The sequence below is a fragment of the Bos taurus genome, chromosome 3, assembly GCF_002263795.3.
Source record: "Bos taurus isolate L1 Dominette 01449 registration number 42190680 breed Hereford chromosome 3, ARS-UCD2.0, whole genome shotgun sequence".
In the NCBI taxonomy this organism is placed as follows: domain Eukaryota; kingdom Metazoa; phylum Chordata; class Mammalia; order Artiodactyla; family Bovidae; genus Bos; species Bos taurus.
In genome coordinates, this window is record NC_037330.1 from 93,692,952 (window position 1) to 93,710,065 (window position 17,114).

The 17,114-nt window shown below is 43.5% G+C and overlaps 1 protein-coding gene across 2 annotated transcripts in view; it reads right to left on the reverse strand.

Moving 5' to 3' along the window:
• Positions 1–2,670: 2,670 nt before the first annotated feature.
• SHISAL2A (shisa like 2A) overlaps positions 2,671–17,114 on the reverse strand; it is a 31,576-nt gene continuing 17,132 nt past the window's right edge. The window contains exons 2-4 of one of the 2 annotated variants that reach the window (XR_009493985.1): positions 16,825–16,964; positions 9,838–11,366; positions 2,671–2,931 (exon numbers count right to left, since the gene is read on the reverse strand). Coding sequence is in view for 1 of the 2 variants with exons in the window: in XM_059885139.1 (XP_059741122.1) it covers positions 2,687–2,931; positions 16,825–16,964 (385 nt within the window). In the remaining variant the exon portion in view is untranslated. The remainder of the gene's footprint in view (positions 2,932–9,837; positions 11,367–16,824; positions 16,965–17,114) is intronic. The other variant, XM_059885139.1, reaches the window with a different exon arrangement.

Genomic DNA, 17,114 nt, shown 5'->3' on the forward strand with positions numbered 1-17,114 from the left:
AGGGAGGGGTTCCTGCTGCACAGGTTGGGCAGCGTGTTTCCAACCCAGGACTGAGGCAGGGCAACACCAGTGTGAGCCAGCTCTGGGGGCTGATTGAATTCAAATGCGAGATGCTGAACAAGGGCAAGGGGGAGGAGCTTTACGGGGGCCTGGGATGTGTAGTTCAGCAAAGGCAGCGCACAAATCTGTTTTCCACCTATGCCCACCCCATCCACACAGGCTCTGCTGGGGAGATTCCACTAGGCCTTGGGGCCCTGCTCAGTGTGAGGTCTCCTTCTAGCCTCCCCAGCTCTGAATTCTCTTTGTTCTTCCTGGCCAGTCATTCTCAAAGGGTGGTCCCAGACCAGCACTGCCTGGAACTCATTAGGAATGCAAATTCTGAGGACTTAATCCAGACCTACCCAATCAGACACTCTGATGGCAGAGGGGGTGGGGAAAGGGGGGCAAGGATCTGTGTTTTAAACTAGCCCTCCAGCTGATTCTGACCTTGGCTGAGGTTTGAGGACCACTGTTTAGGCCACTGATGACCATTTGAATTTTTAGAATTTACAGATCCTCTCCCCCTAACAGACCAAGAGCAGTCTAAAAGTAAGGTCCTTATAGGATTCTTCCTTTAACCTGCCAGAAGGTGCTCTGAGGAAAAATCTCTGAGGATTTTCCTGATGTGGATACCAAGGAGACAGACAGGATCCATCCTGTGAAAAGTCACAAAGTCCGTCAGTGACTACACCCCCTGCCTGTCACCCGTTCCCGCCACACATGTGTGTACACACACACACCCTAAGCTCTCTCACAACAAATGACTTGCAGTGCTTAGGCTATGCTAGGCTTTTTCTCACTGTTTTTGAACAGATTGTACTCTGGCCGTAATTTCTAATGATTCTGTCTTACCTGGAAACTGACTCATCTCTGATGATTCAGCTCAGGCATCGCTTATTCCTCCCTCAAGCTGCATGAAGGGTCACTGTGGGTCCATTGCTCTTTTGTGTGCCCCTCACCTGTCACATGGACTCCCTGGGGAGAGAAGCTGTGGATAATTCCCTGTTGTTTCTGGTAACCTGAACAGGATAAACACCATGGAAAGTACAATAAGGCGAAAAGGTGCTGGCTTTAGAGTGCTGAAAATTACACATACACATGCCACACGAGACCACAAATAAAGCAAGGCCAGAACTGAGATCTCCTGATGTGCAGCCTGGGGCACTTCTGAGGTTGACTCACCTGGCCTTTCCACCTGTTGTGTGTCCTTCGCTGGTTCAGGCCCCAGGCACAGATGTCTAAGAGTGACCATTTCACGGTTGCCAAATCCAGCGGCAGATCATGTCAATGTCAAAAATGTCAAGAACCGCTTTCCGTGGCTACTGAGTCTCCCCATCCTTGCCTTACACCCTCAAGGAAAAGCCTAAAGCCACTGACAAAATGAAGATAAGGAGTGTAGCTGGGAAAGAACGGGCGGCAGTAGCATCCTACCCTAAGATTCCTTTGCTGTCAGACTAATAATATTTTAGAACCTAATAAAAAGAGCTAATGCAATGCTTTCCATTTGCCAACCTTGTTCTAATTACTTGGATGAAGTGATTTAGTCCTCCCCCAAATGTTATGAGGTAAATATTACTGTTATCCCTGCTTGTACAGATGATTAGGTACAAATGTTACTAAGCAAGTAAGGGCAGGGATGGGATTTGAACCAGGCATTTGGCTCAGAAGTCCCTGCTCTTAATCACTATGTTACATTGAAAAATACTCACCTATAACTTTTTAAGTCTTTGTAGCACTTTCAAGTTTAGGAATAGGGTTCATATACATCATCTCAACACTCACCATAATCCTGCAAGGGAACTGAGGCTCAGAGAAACTAGGGGACTTTACCAAAGCCATGCTGTGGAGTCTATTGAACCATTCATTCCCTCACTCACTTGATTATTCACTCTTTCATTCACCTGAGGAGCTTTAACGATATTAAACATGGCTGAGTCCTGTGTATGTACTCTGTATGCTATGCTTAGTCATGTCCAACTCTTCGTGACCCCATGGGCTGTAGCCTGTCAGGCTCCTCTGTCCATGGAATTTTCCATGCGAGAATACTGGTGTGGGTTGCCATATCCTTCTCCAGGGGATCTTCCTGACTCAGGGGTCAAACCCACATCTCTTGTCTCTCCTGCACAGGCAGGTGGATTTTTTACCCCGGCACCGCCTGGGAAGTCCAGTGAGTATGCTCTATTCCCTCTCATTCTGTTCCTTGGCAAGGGACTCACTCCAGGAGCAATGCTGAGCTGTTGGAGAGGCAGAAGTCACTGCTTCTGGGTCCCAGTCATCTTCCCTGGATTTCCTAAGTACATCTGCTCCATGGCAGGAAGACTAAGTCAGAATTCCCTGACTCCCTGGTTTAGGTGAGGGGCTCCTCTGAATCTCCACAAGCCCCAGACTTCTCCCTGATCACATGGAGTTGTCATGACCATTTTACTGGAGACCCATGTCTAAACTCCCTTCGGCCCACAGTGGGCCAGGTAGAGCACTGTAGCTGGGTTCACAGTGGAACCTGAGTGGGTTTGCAAGGAAAAGCACTCATTTATCCTGTTAGGTTCAAAAGTCCCTTTGATTATCCCCACTCCCACTTTTTTTTTTTTTTTTTAAACATCAAAAAGAGGCTCCAGAAGAGGATGGTGGAAAGACATTTATTGGATGTTTATGGGGCTGGGTATAGTAGACTGGGGACAGGAACCTCCTCAGGGCTCCTTGGAAGGTCACCGGCGGTCACTGTAGCCATGAAGCAGTGCTGCAGGAGGCGTTTGGGATCCTTAGCCTGCTCCTCATTGCAGTCCAGCCAGGAGTTCAGGAAGGGGTGGCTCTGCCTGAGAGGGCTCACTCCTCGCACCTCCACCGAGTTGCCTGTGTTTCTACCTTGGCAATCAGAGGGTGCCTCATCAGGGTCTGGAAAACAGCAAGCCAAGGGCATGGGGCTTCCTCCTGTAAGCCTTTCCTTTCCATCGGGATCATATTATACATGTAGCTTCCCTGAGTGCTTACCTTGGACAGGGGTGGGCTCAGAGTCTTAAACATTCATTTAAACAAATCATTCATTTAAAAAAATATTCATTAATAATATTCCACATTGTGAACTATGAGCTATTAATGTTTCTCATGAGCTTAAAGTTTAATGGAGGGGACAGACAATAAACAATTGTTAGCAGATATGAAGACTTCATCTTCACCATAAACTCATAGGGTCAGTTCAGTTCAGTTCAGTCACTCAGTCGTGACTCTTTGCGACCCCATGAATCGCAGCACACCAGGCCTCCCTGTCCATCACCAACTCCCGGAGTTCACTCAGACTCACGTCCATCAAGTTTGTTATGCCATCCAGCCATCTTATCCTCTGTCCAGTAGCATATTGGGCACCTACTGACCTGGGGAGCTCCTCTTTCAGTATCCTATCATTTTGCCTTTTCATACTGTTCATGGGGTTCTCAAGGCAAGAATACTGAAGTGGTTTTCCATTCCCTTCTCCAGTGGACCACATTCTGTCAGACCTCGCCACCATGACTCGCCTGTCTTGGGTGGCCCCACAGGGCACGGCTTAATTTCTTTGAGTTAAAAGTTACTATTAAAAACTCACTTATTAAATGAAGATTCAGGCTGACTACACAGCTAGCCTGCAGGGAAGTGCAGTAATTTAAAAAATACATATTGTTCTTTGCTTTAAGAATAGATTTCATGACTCTCTTCACTTTCTGCTTGATCCTCTCCTCCTTTTATACCTGGACTTGATAGGAAGCTCACTTGGCCATATTATTTCCCACTTCCCATTCATGACATTCTGCTGCAACCTACTTGGTTTCTGCCTGTAACACAACTTAAAACTTTTTGTCACTAAATCCTATGGTTACTTATAAATCATTGTCTCCTTTGACTTACTAGGAGCATTTGACAGAATGAAGCACTCTTGCCTTTTTTGAATTAAAAATGTATCAAGTGTTCAAGCTAGAAATCAAGTGTATCAAGTGTTAGCTCTCACACCTTCTCTCCCTACCCATTTCCAAGGTCAAGCAATTCACTCCAGGTCCTGTTAATTCCACCATATCACTATCTGCTGTACCCACCCATTCTCTCCATCCTCAAGGCACCACACTAGATCTGCTTTTCATTTTCTTCTGCCCAGACCAAAAGACAGCCTTTGGTTGGGCCATCTTCCAGAGAGATCTTTCTAAGGTTAAGTGAGTCCATGTACTACTCTTTCTCAAAAGCACTCAATGTCTTCCCATGACCTGTGATACTCGAGGTGGCATTCAAGGTTCTTTAGGTATGGGCCCCAATCCTTCTCTAGCTTTTCACTACTACTCTTCTCGGAAGAACTCAATGCTTTACTACACCAGAATTTTATTGTTCCCTGAATGGGTCCATTCCTTCATATCTCTGAGTCTCTGCTTTTACTGTTCCTTCTGTCTGGAATGGCATTTTATACCTTGTTTATCTAGAAAACTCCTATGCTTTAAAACCCACTGATGGAAGAGATCAAGGATGAATGGTGCCTCTGAAAACAAGGAAAGAGGGAATTTGAAGAAGGACGCTGTATGGGACACTGGAGTTGGCTATGCAATATCCATTCCACCCTCTTTCCACCCAGCAATTATGTTTGGTTGGGATTGATCCCATCTCAGCTCCAGCAGAGGGGCCTGATTGATATGAGCCTGTCAAGTAATCCTGTTCCTTTGCTACAGGATGGGCAATCAGTGCATAGCATTTCCCTGGATGTAGTGATTGGGCACATGACCTGAGGTGGTCCAATCAGAGTCAGGCCTCCTCCTTCCCCAGGGGAGGGATGAAGGAAGAGAGCGCTCGTTTCTTCCCCTAGTTAGATGGGAACAAAAAGAACACAGTCCCAAGGACTTCTGGAAGCCAACTTACTACCATGGGAAAAATCAGTCTGAGGAGAAAGCTAACACAAGAGGGCAGAGTTGTGAGAATCTCGGAGGATGGAGCCGTAGCCTGAGGACGCTGAACTTCCACTTAGACCATTCCTAAAGCTCACCATACTTTTGGACTTCTCATTTACAGAGCCAATAAATTTTCTTTTTTGTTTTGAACTCTCTATTTTTGATGATTTAAGACTCACAAAAAGTTACAAAACAGTTGAGTTCCATTGTACCCTTCACCTAGTTTTCCCCCATGATAATATCTTATATAATCATAGAGTAATTTCAAAACTAGGAGACTGACATTAACATACTACAACTGACTAAACTACAAATCCTATTCAATTTTACCCATTTTTTTAATATGGACTTTTTTTGGGTGTTTAGCACTATGAAAGTTTATCACATGTATGCGTGTGTGAATGCATGCTAAGTCGCTTCAGTCATGTCCAACTCTTTGTGACCCTGTGGACTGTAGCCTGCCAGGCTTCTCTGTCCATGGGACTCTCCAGGCAAGATTATTGGAGTGGGTTGGTGGCCATGCCCTCCTCCAGGAGATCTTACTGATTCAACCATTGAACCTGCTTCTTTTATGTCTCCTGTGTTGGCAGGCTGTTCTTCACCACGAGCGCCACCTGGGAAGCCCTATCATATGTACAGTTTTATATTATCACTGCCACAATCAAGACAAAGAACTGTCCCATCACCATGAAGAAAAATTTCCTTATGCTACCTCTTTACGTCAGAACTTCCTCCTAAATCTAACGCTGGTAACCACTAACCCCTTCTCCATACATAACGTTGTCATTTAAGAAATGTTACGCAGATGAATTATACACTGTACAACCTTGTGAGATGGGCTTTTTTCACTCTGTTTAATACCCTTGCAATCCATTCAAGCTGTTATGTGTATTGATAGTTCATTTGTTTTTATGGCTGCATATATTCCATTATATGGTTGTACCATTTGCCCACTAAAGAACCTTTGGCTTATTTCTAGCTTTTGTCTATTAAAAACAAAGCTGTTATGAGCAGTTGTGTATAGGTTTTTGGACAGACATACATTTTCATTTCTCTAGGATAATAATAATAATATTGTTTTGAATGGTATAGTGGACTGAATGGTGACCCCCAAATATATCAGGTCCCAATTTCTGGAACCTGTAACTGTTAACTTCTATGGTTTTTGCAGATGTGATGAAATTAAGGACTTTGAGATGAGATTATCCTCAATTATCTAGATGGGCCCTAAATGCCATCACACGTGCCCTTATAGGAGAAAGGCAGAGGGAGATAGACACTCACAGATAGTGATGTAAAAACAGAGGTAGAGACTAGAGTGAGCTACAAGCAAAGGAATGCTGGCAGTCACCAGAAACTGGAAGAGTCAAGGCACAGACTCTCCTGTGGAGTCGTTGATTTCTGCCCAGCAAAACTGATTTTGAATTTCCAGCCCTGAGAACTGAGAGAGAATACATATCTACTATATTAAGCCATCAAGTTTGTGGTAATTTGATACAGTGGTCATAGGAAACTAATACTTATAGTGAGGATGATTAACTTTATGAAAACACTGTCTTCCAAAGTGGCTATATATCATTTTAATTCCCACCAAAAATGTGTAAGAGATCCAGTTGCTCTATCCTCCCTTGGAATTATCAGTATTTTTACTTTAATATTCTGATAGGCGAGAAGTGGTATCTCATTGTGGCTTTAATATGTGTTTCCTTAATGGCTAATGAAGATGAAACATATTTTCATGTGCTTATTTGCTCTCTGTATCTCCTCTTCAGTAAAGTATCAGTTCAAGTATTATGCTCATTTTCTAAAAGCATTGTTTGTTTTCTTATTTTTTTTTTGTTTTTAATTTTAATTAATGAAATTATTTTTGGCTGTGCTGGATCTTTGTTGCTGTGTGGGCTCTTCTCTATCTGTGATGAGCAGAGACTACTTTCTAGTTATGGTGCGTGGGCTTCTCACCGCTGTGGTGTTCCTTGTGGAGCACAGGCTCTGGGGCAGGCAGGCTTCAGTCGCTGCGGCGTGTGGGCTCAGTAGTTGTGTTTCCCAGGCTTTAGAGCACAGCTCAGTAGTTGTGATGTGCACACTCGTGTGCACACCTAGTTGCTCTGCAGCATGTGGGATCTTCCTGGATCTGGGATTGAACCGGTGTCCTGAATTGGCAGGCAGATAGATTCTTTACCACTGAGCCACCAGAGAAGCCCTGTTTGTTTTCTTAATGTTGAGTTCAGGGGACTCTTTATATGTTCTGGGTAAAAAGACCTTTGTCAGATATGTGAACATTATTTCCCAGTTAGAGGCTCTTCTTTCCTTCTTCTTAATAGAGTCTTTATCAGCACAAACATTTTGAGTTTTGATCTAGATTAATGACTAATGTATTTTTTTGTGCTTTTGATGGCTTGTCTAAGAATTCTTTGCCTAACCCCGGGTCATGAAGATCTTCTCCTGTTTTCTTCTAAAAGTTTTATAGTTGTATAGGTTACATTTTGGTCCATGATTTATTTTGGGTTAATTTTTATATAAAGTATGAGGTTATGTAAAAGGTGTTTTTTTAACCTGTGGAAGTCTAATTGTTTCAACATTATATATTGAAGAGACTATTCTTCTCCCATTGCATTGCTTTTATACTTTGTAAAAAATCTTTTGGACATACATAGGATGTGGGTCTATATCTTTGATAGGAACAAAGTAGATGATTAAATAGTTAATCTCACTAGGGGATTGTAAGTAGAAAATATATGAGAGACACCTATAAGTTAATGATCACTCAAGAAAGCAGGTTTGCTTAACCACAAAAATTACATGGTGGATTTTAAAAATATGGGAGACCCCTGTAAGTTAATGATTACTCAAAAAGTGGGTTTGCTTAACCACAAAACCAAGCAGTCTTGCTTAGCAACAGAACCATGCAACAGAAGGACGAGACATGCCCCCATACAATAAACAATGGTGGCATGAGACCCACATCCTGCCCAGTGAGCTCAGTGAGTTAATGATCCCTAGGACATGCTTTCTGCACACATAAAAAACAGTAATTTGTAGACCTAAGCTTGACCATGTGCAGACAAAAAACTCCCCTGCCCAAAGGAGGAGAAGATGATGATGGGAGCATGACATCTACTCAAGAAAGACAAAGTTCTTCTCCCCCTCCCCACTTCTCCTTTGATTATAAAACTGTAGCCCAGTAGGTTCTTGGGGCGAGGCATTTCTCACCTGCTGGCTTGTAAACCTCACAAGCTTCCTATTCTAATAAATCCCTTCTTATCTATCATTTTGCCTCTTGCTTAATTCTTTTCTGCACTGGGATATGAAGGACTATGGTACCAGGGCTCTTCAGAGCCCCTGAAATGCCACTCAGTCAGTTTTATAATATCTAGGTGTCTGTCCCTCCTCCAGTACCACACTGTCCTCAGTATTGTTGCTCTATAATGTGTTAAAATCAAGTAGGGTGATTTCCTCCAACTTTATCTCTTTCAATATTATTTTAGCTACTCTATTTCCTTTGTCTTTCCATATAAATTTTAGAATCAGCTTGTCTATATATACCAAAGAGCTGCTATGGTTTTTAATCTTTACTATGTTGAGTCTTCCAATTCATGACATAGTGTGTGTGTGTGGGTGTGTGTGTGTGTGGCTCAGTCATGTCTGACTCTTTGCGACCCTGTGGACTGTAGCCCTCCAGATTCCTCTGTCTGTGGAATTCTCCAGGCAAGAATGCTGCAGTGGGTTGCCATTTCCTCCCTCAGAGGGTCTTCGTGATCCAGGTATCAAACCTGTGTCTCCTGCATTGGCAGGCAGATTCTTTACCACGGAGCCACCAGGGAAGCCCATGACATAGTGTATCTCTCCATTTATTTAGGTCTTCTTTGATTTCCTTCACTAGCATTTTGTAGTTTTTATTGTATAGATTCTATACATGTTTGTTAGCTTTACACCTCATTATTTCATTTTTTAGAGTGACTATAGATGATATTTTATTTTTTAAAGGTCTGTCTTTTTAGAAAATATTTATTTATTTGGCTGGGTCTTTGTTGCTGCACGCAGCCCTTCTCTAGCTGTGGCAAATGAGAGCTACTCTCTCCTTGCAGTGGGCAGGGTTCTCATCACTGCGACCTCTCTTGTTGTGGAGCATAGGCTTTGGGGAACAGGCTCAGTAGCTGTGGCATTAGAGCTCAGGTGCCTCGAGCCATGTGGAATCTTCCCAGAGCAGCAATTGAACTCCTGTTGTCCCCTGGATTGGCAGGTGGATTCTTAACCAGTGGACCTCTCGGGAAGTCCCTATATTTAAAATTTAGTCTCTAGTTGTTTGTCACTGATACATATATAAATACAATTGATATTTGCTTCTGACCTTACGTACTGTGAGCTTGCTAAGTGCACTTGTTAGGTTTAGGAGGTTGTTTAGTGTGTCTCTGTGTGTTTTGTAGATTCTTTGGGATATTTTTGTTATTTAAGTTTGCATTTTAAGGCATTCCATTTGGCACAAGGATTTAGCTCAATTTTCTATTCAATGCAAGAATCTCCTTCAATGAATCCCACATTTAGCCTTTTCCTGGTTACCTTCCAGGCTTAGGGGTGCTTTTTAAATGGAGAGTTACAAACTGGTGAACCAAATATAGCCCTCATGTAACTTAGAGGGTGCACTTTACAAAAGAATTTCAGGTCTTAGTCTAAGAAAGACCTAGCTTTTTTGAATCAACATCTGCCTCCCTATGGCTTCTCCCACTGATTTAACTCTGTTCTCTGACATTTCATAAAATGTCTCTTCTTCATGCCCCAGGACAACCTTGCAGAGGCCTGGGGTCCTGGGGTGTGAGCCCTGAGCCTTCTTTGCTCAGGGCCAAATGTCCCCAGCTCTTAGCCCATATACACATAATCTGGTTCTCAGACCAGGCTGGTCACTCACCTCTGATCACCTTCTGACTGATTAGTCAAGGTTCTTCTTAAATTGTGGGGCTCTGGGCTGCAAGGAGATCCAACCAGTCCATTCTGAAGGAGATCAGCCCTGGGATTTCTTTGGAAGGAATGATGCTACAGCTGAAACTCCAGTACTTTGGCCACCTCATGCGAAGAGTTGACTCATTGGAAAAGACTCTGATGCTGGGAGGGACTGGGGGCAGGAAGAAAAGGGGACGACAGAGGATGAAATGGCTGGATGGCATCACTGACTCGATGGATGTGAGTCTCAGTGAACTCCGGGAGTTGGTGATGGACAGGGAGGCCTGGAGTGCTGCGATTCATGGGGTCGCAAAGAGTCGGACACAACTGAGCGACTGATTTGATCTAATCTCTGATCTGATCTGAGCCGCAGGCAGTCAGGGGTTGGGAGGAATCCTTGGGCTTTTAGGAGTTATAAAACCTTGGCTTAAATCCTCATCTTGATATTAAATTATTACACTGCTGCTGCTAAGTCACTTCAGTCATGTCCAACTCTGTGCGACCCCATAGACGGCAGCCCACCAGGCTCCCCCGTCCCTGGGATTCTCCAGGCAAGAATACTGGAGTGGGTTGCCACTTCCTTCTCCAATGCATGAAAGTGAAAAGTGAAAGTGAGGTCGTTCAAGTTTCTGACTCTTAGCGACCCCTTGGACTGCAGCCTACCAGGCTCCTCTGTCCATAGGATTTTCTAGGCAAGAGTACTGGAGTGGGGTGCCCCGCTAACCCCTTCTCTCTGGATCTCAGTTACTATTGTATCAAATGGGGTAGAAAGTAGGACTGGCCTCATTTTTCTATTTGTTTTCCCTTGAATTCCAAATTGTAAAGAATTCAGTCTCTTTAATGGACTGCCTTTATTAGGTACTAGCCTCTCCACTCCCCATGACCATTTTCTGTTAATCAAAGAGTTCTCATTAGCAGGAAAGAGCCCATGCTAAGTACCCCCCTTAGCCTAATACAATTCTAGCTCAAAACAAAGAAACTTGGTCCCAGTAAAACCTTTGAAATATTGGAAATTGCTCAAGAATCCTCATTGCTATATTTGGGGACGCTTGAGTGATATATTTGGAACCAAAGTTGTGCACCTGTGGAGTGGATGCTAAAATGTTACCTCTGAGATGTGATGGCTGATATGTTCTAATTCAATTGGGGGTAAAGAAGGACCACCATTCTCTTGCTTCCAGACTCTATAATTCTGTTAACATGACCTGAGATTTCACTCATTTTTTTTTTTTTTGGGCAGATACATCAAAATGCAGGTTTACACTGAACTTGTGGGCCCAATATGCCCACAAGTTTTTTTACATGATTCTCTTTCCCAGATGCCACGGATTCCCTCACATGAGTATCCCAGGGTCTTCAAATCCACAACTCTTCAATCCTCTTCCAGGGAAACCAGCAAAATAGCCAGTGGTCCAACTCTTGAGCACACTGTTTCTGCCTCTTCCTCTGGCTGATATATAATGAAAGTTCTTAAAGTCCCTCAGTGGCGCCTGAAGCCTGGGGGAGGAAGAACCATCTTATAAAGGTGCTAGCCAAGAGGAAAGGAGGATGCCTAAGGCACATATAAAAGATTCAATTTTCAAGTTACAATAAGAAGATTCATGTTTGGCTAAAACACGCTGGCACAAGCATCTTATTCGATTCTTCTAATGATTCTCTGAGATGAGTGTTATTTCATGTTATAGACAAACACAGACAGAGAAGGTTACCACTGGCACAGCTATTAGTACCGGATCCAGGATACACTTTCAGTTCTACTTGATTCCAAAGCTTGGGCTCTTTCCACAGAGCAAATCTACCCTTAGTATAGGTTAGGAACTTTGCTAGGTGCTGGGGACACAAAGGCATTTAAGACATGATTCCTATCTTTGACATATCAACAGTCTGAGGCGACTAACATGTAAACATCTAAATGCCTAACGATAATAAAAATGAGGGTTACTCATTTTTAAAAGCCACCATGTATTAGAAACCAAGCTCCAATGTAAGCTTCATCTCTAGTTTTATTGCTTTCTTAGTGGGTATTATTGTACACATTTTACAGAGTAAATTAAGGTCCAGGGAGAAGTGACTCGCCTAAGGCCACACAGTAAGAGTAACAAAGCCGGAATCAGAGCCATGTTCTCTGACATCCCAGCAGGGTTGTGCTTTCCCATCTTTTTTTCAGGGACCTTTTGGCCAGTCCCCCCATTGCCTGGGGTCTTAGCCTGTCGTGACCAGCAGGAAAGGAGTTCTCAGGTTTTCTCCCTGATTGGAGATGAGTCAGCCTTGACTCATCTCTGAGGCTTGTTTGGGTCATAGGTACCACCTCTCCAAGTGTGGTTAAGTAAAAAGCAGTGGGCTCTGAGGAAGTGGAACACTTCCTGGAAGGTCAGAGGGCCTGCTATAGGAAAAGATCTTTGGCCCTGGAGGCAAAGTCTTGGCCAATTGGCTGGGTGACCTTGGGCATATCACTGACACTTTCTGGGCCTCGGCAACCCATTGATAAACTGAGAACATCAGGCTCGATTCCCAGGAGCCCTAAGAGTTAGAGGGACTTCCCAGGTGGTGCTAGTGGTAAAGACTTCACCTGCCAATGCGAGAGACCCAGGATACCCGGGAACGGGTTCAATACCTGGGTCGAGAACATCTTCTCAAGTAGGAAACGGCAACCCACTCCAGTATTCTTGCCTGGAGGAATTCCATGGACAGAGGAGCCTGGTGGGCTACAGTTCATGTGGTGGCAAAGAGTCAGACACGACTGAGCATTAGAGCCACAAGCCAATTAATGCCCAATAGTTCTCTGAGGTGGTTGTTAACTGTATTCAGACCAGCAATGAATGAGAGAGGTGAGAGATGAGTTAGTGAAAATGACAGATTAATGATATCCCCACCAACATTTTTCAGAGGAGGATGAGTCTCCCCACCTCCCATTTTTTATCTCTTATAAGGGTACCTAGGTTAGAATACTTACCTCACTTACCCCATCAGTAAAATAGAGTTGATAATAACCTAAAGTAGCTGAACAGGTTAAATGGGATAATGTGCTAGGCACCTTGGCATAGTGCCTAGCAAAAAAGTAGGTGCTTGGTCAGCCTCTGATCAAGCTAGTTCCTCACAAAGTACAAGAATGAGAAAGCTATGGTCTTCATTGCATCCCGAGTTTGAGGGATGGGTGGGATAGGGTTGATGGGACAGTAGAGAATACCTGGGCAGCAAAAGGAGCCTATCTTCAGAAACTGTTCTATTTTCACTCTGCTCTTGTCAAGGAACTCCCCACCCCACGCTTGCCCCCAGGCTCAGAGATTAGGACCCAAGGTACAGTGTGTAGTGATTGTGGGTTTTAGAGTAGGGAAATCGGGGTTGACATCCCCAAATGACAAGCCCACTAGCTGTGTAGACTTGGGCCAATTGCCTTCTCGTGGCTGAGCCTTGATTTCCTCTCCTGTAAAATGGGGCTAATGATCTCTCTATGGGCTTCCCAGGTGGCGCTAGTGGTAAAGAACCTGTGAATGCAAGAGACATAAGAGACTCAGGTTCAATCCCCGGGTAGGGAAGATCCCCCTGGAGGAGGGCATGGCAACCCACCCCAGTATTCTTGCCTGGAGAATCCCCATGGACAGAGGAGCCTGGCAGGCTATAGCCCATAGGGTCGCACAGAGTTGGACATGACTGAAGCAACTTAGCACGCGTGCATGCACATACCATCTCTCTACAGGTCCTACTGTAGAAGGAGACAAAAACAGATGAAAGTCTGTGTGAGGGGGAAGGCTCTGAGTGTAAGGGAGTGGCCTGTAAACGTTGATGCTTGGTTTGATCAACCCAAATGTTGGGTTGATGCTGCAGGTTCAGAGGAAGGAGAGGACAGCACTTCATGAAGAAGAAAGGAAGGAACTAAGAGCTGAGTTTGGGCAAAAGACAGAGAGAGCTGAAAGCTGTTATTTAATAAACAGAAAGTGCATTTTCCATTTTAAAAATAAGAAGCAAAAAGCAAGAACACAAGCTGTATCAAACCCTGGTGATTGAATAATCAAAAAATCTAACTGGTGGCTGAGCAGTGAAAAGCAGGAGGATCGTCTTCATTCACAGGACCGCCAGGTGAGCTGTGTTCCATTGATTTAGAAAGGCTGCAGGTGATAGGGTAGGGGGAGATGAGGGGAGCAGGGTATAAGCACCCTACACACCCGGCCTGGTGAGGTAGAAATAGGACTTTGGAGGTAGAAAAACACACACATTTGAATTACAACTCTGCAGTTTACAAACTGTGACCCCGTGGGCAATTGAAACACTGTTTTCACATCTGTAAGATGGGTGATAATAATACCTACCTCACTGGGGTGGTTTGGAAAATTAGACAAGATAGTGCATGTAAAGTTTCAAACAGAGTCTGGCATCAAGTAGGGACTTCCCTTCCTCAGCACAGGGATAAGGAGAGGAAGGAAGGTGGAGATGGAGTTGGCTCTAACATTCACTCACTAGGTATGTGGGCCTTAGTCTCCACATCTGTAAAATAGATTTTAATAAGATCCATACACTGCCTGGTTATTATGAGGAGCAAATGAAATTGTCTATTTAGAGATAATGCATTCCTTTTAACGACAGTATTATTTTTCATTCCTTCTATGTTGATGGACATTTAGTTTCTTTCCAGTGTGACAAATTGTCATGGTATCCATCTTTATAAGTCCTCTCCTAGTGCAACTGTGTCTCTAAGGCAGATAATTAGAAGTGGAATCACTAATAGGCTATATACATTTTCAGTTTAAATGGATAGTGCCAAAATGCTGTACAAGTGGTTTTGCCAATTTATTGTTACCAGTGGTATATGAGATTACCCATTCCCCCATGTAACCTTCTCACTATCAATGTGATCCATTTTTTATTTTTGCCAATGTAATTGTTTTTTAAATCATTTTTTGAAAAGGTATGTCATTCTTAAATTGCATTCTCCTGATTATTAGTAAGGTAGAGTATCTTTTTATGTGTGTTGGGCATTTGTATTTTTTGGTGGATTATGTATTTCTCATGTGTTTAAAGGTGCACTTATATATCCTGGATATCAATCTTGTCTCTATTTTATATACAGTTGATTCTCATTATTTACTGTGCACGCATGCTCAGTCACTAAGTTGTGTCCAAGTGTTTGCAACCCCTCTGTCCATGGATTTCCCAGGCAAGAATACTGTAGAGGGTTGCCACTTCCTTCTTCAGGGGATGTTCCCAATCCAGGGATCAAACCTGCATTTCCTGCTTGGCAGGCAGATTCTTTACCACTGAAGCATGAGGAAAGTGAAAGTGAAAGTTGCTTAGTCATGTCCAACTCTTTGCAACCCAATGGATAGTTCATGGACTTCTCCAGGCCAGAATTCTTGAGTGGGTGGCCGTTCCCTTCTCCAGGGGATCTTCCCAACCCATGGATTGAACCCAGGTCTCCGGCATTGCAGGCGGATTCTTTACCAGCTGAGCCACCAGGGAAGCCCATTATTCACTGTTATTTTGTTCTATTAACTTACCATTAACACTGAATTAGCAAATACTGAATCAATTGCCCCTTGCTGCTGTTGCTAAGTCACTTCAGTTGTGTCCGACTCTGTGCGACCCCATAGACCGCAGCCTACCAGGTTCCCCCGTCCCTGGGATTCTGCAGACAAGAACACTGGTGTGGGTTGCCATTTCCTTCTCCAATGCATGAAAGTGAAAAGTGAAAGTGAAGTTGCTCAGTCATGACCGACTCTTAGCGACCCCATGGACTGCAGCCCACCAGGCTCCTCCATCCATGGGATTTTTCAGGCAACAGTACTGGAGTGGGGTAGGGAAATACAAATTTAGGTTCCTGTGAGCCTCTGGTCACATTGTCAACCAATCAGTACATAACTTTGCTTTATGTATGTTTCTGCTTAAAGATACTGTATTTAATATATATTACTAACTGATAACATTTAACTCATGTGTATTGAACACATGTATTTTTTCCATAAGGCACATGACAGCCTTTTTATGTTGAGGAATACTAGATAGCACTTCAACGTTATATTTGGGGGCCATTTTCAATAGCGAAAGTGCCAATAAAAACACAAAACTGCAAAAATGTGACACTAAATATACCATGAAAAGGACGCTTGTTCATAGTCTGAGAGCTGAAACAAAAAGGCAAGCGTGGCCCTGTGCAGCCTCCGCTGGGCAACCTCAGTGTGACTGGGCAACTCAAAGTTTTTGTTGCTCTGTGCACATCCATGTCTGCAAATGACCTCAAAAACACTGAAAGTATTGATTTTTGAGGTTACAAATTAATTCTAGCATGTAGGCAAATTCACCAATATGGAATCTGCAAATAATAAGGGTTGACTATGCGTCTGTATTTACAATATCTTTGCAGTCCACCACTTGTTTTTTTAACTTTATACATAGTCTCTTTTGTGTTATTTGCATTTGTTGGAGGCAAATTTGCTAATATTTCTCTTATTTAAAAAACTAAACATTTTATTCATGTTACTATATTTTAATTAGTCTCTTTCTGGAGTCTTCTTCTATTGTAAGGTTTCTCAACATCAACAGTATTGACATTCTAAGTCAGATAACCCTTTTTTTTAGACCTTGTTATGCAGCCTGTGGGACCTTCCTTAACCAGAGATAGAATCTGTGTCCCCTGCCCTGGAAGCACAGAGTCTTAACTGCTGAACCACCAGGGAAGTTCTGGGTCAGATAACTCGATTGCAGAGTGCTGTCCTCTATATTGTAGGATGTTTAGTAATATCTCCCTGTAATAAACATAGAATTGTTTTGATTATCAATGAACACATGAAGAGTTTGTGATGGAAATGTTCATATCATGAACCTCCTGAAAAATGCGCTGGTGCTTCTTAATATTCCAGAAACACACGTGAGGCAAATAGTCCAAACATCATTTCCAAATATCTCCCCTCTGAAAAGGTGCTAGCCTGCTGAATACAAGGAAATCACGTGGCCCCTTTCTTACCTGTAGTCTGTAAGTTTAAGCCTGGGTCCAACTTTGTGTGGGGTTTTGAGCTGATGAACAGGTAACAAAGCACACAGGCAGTGACAATGAAGGCCAGGAGGACCACTGCTGCTATGGACAGGCCCACAAGAGCACCAGTACTGGGGACAGAAAACCACAAGGGAGCAGAGTGTCAGGAAAGGACTTGGAAGGCAGCACGTTACAGGAGAAATGTTGTAGGTGTTATAGGAATCAGCCAGTCTTAACTTTTGTTCTGTCTCTGCTTCCCTTAAACAGACTTTTGGGGCCTA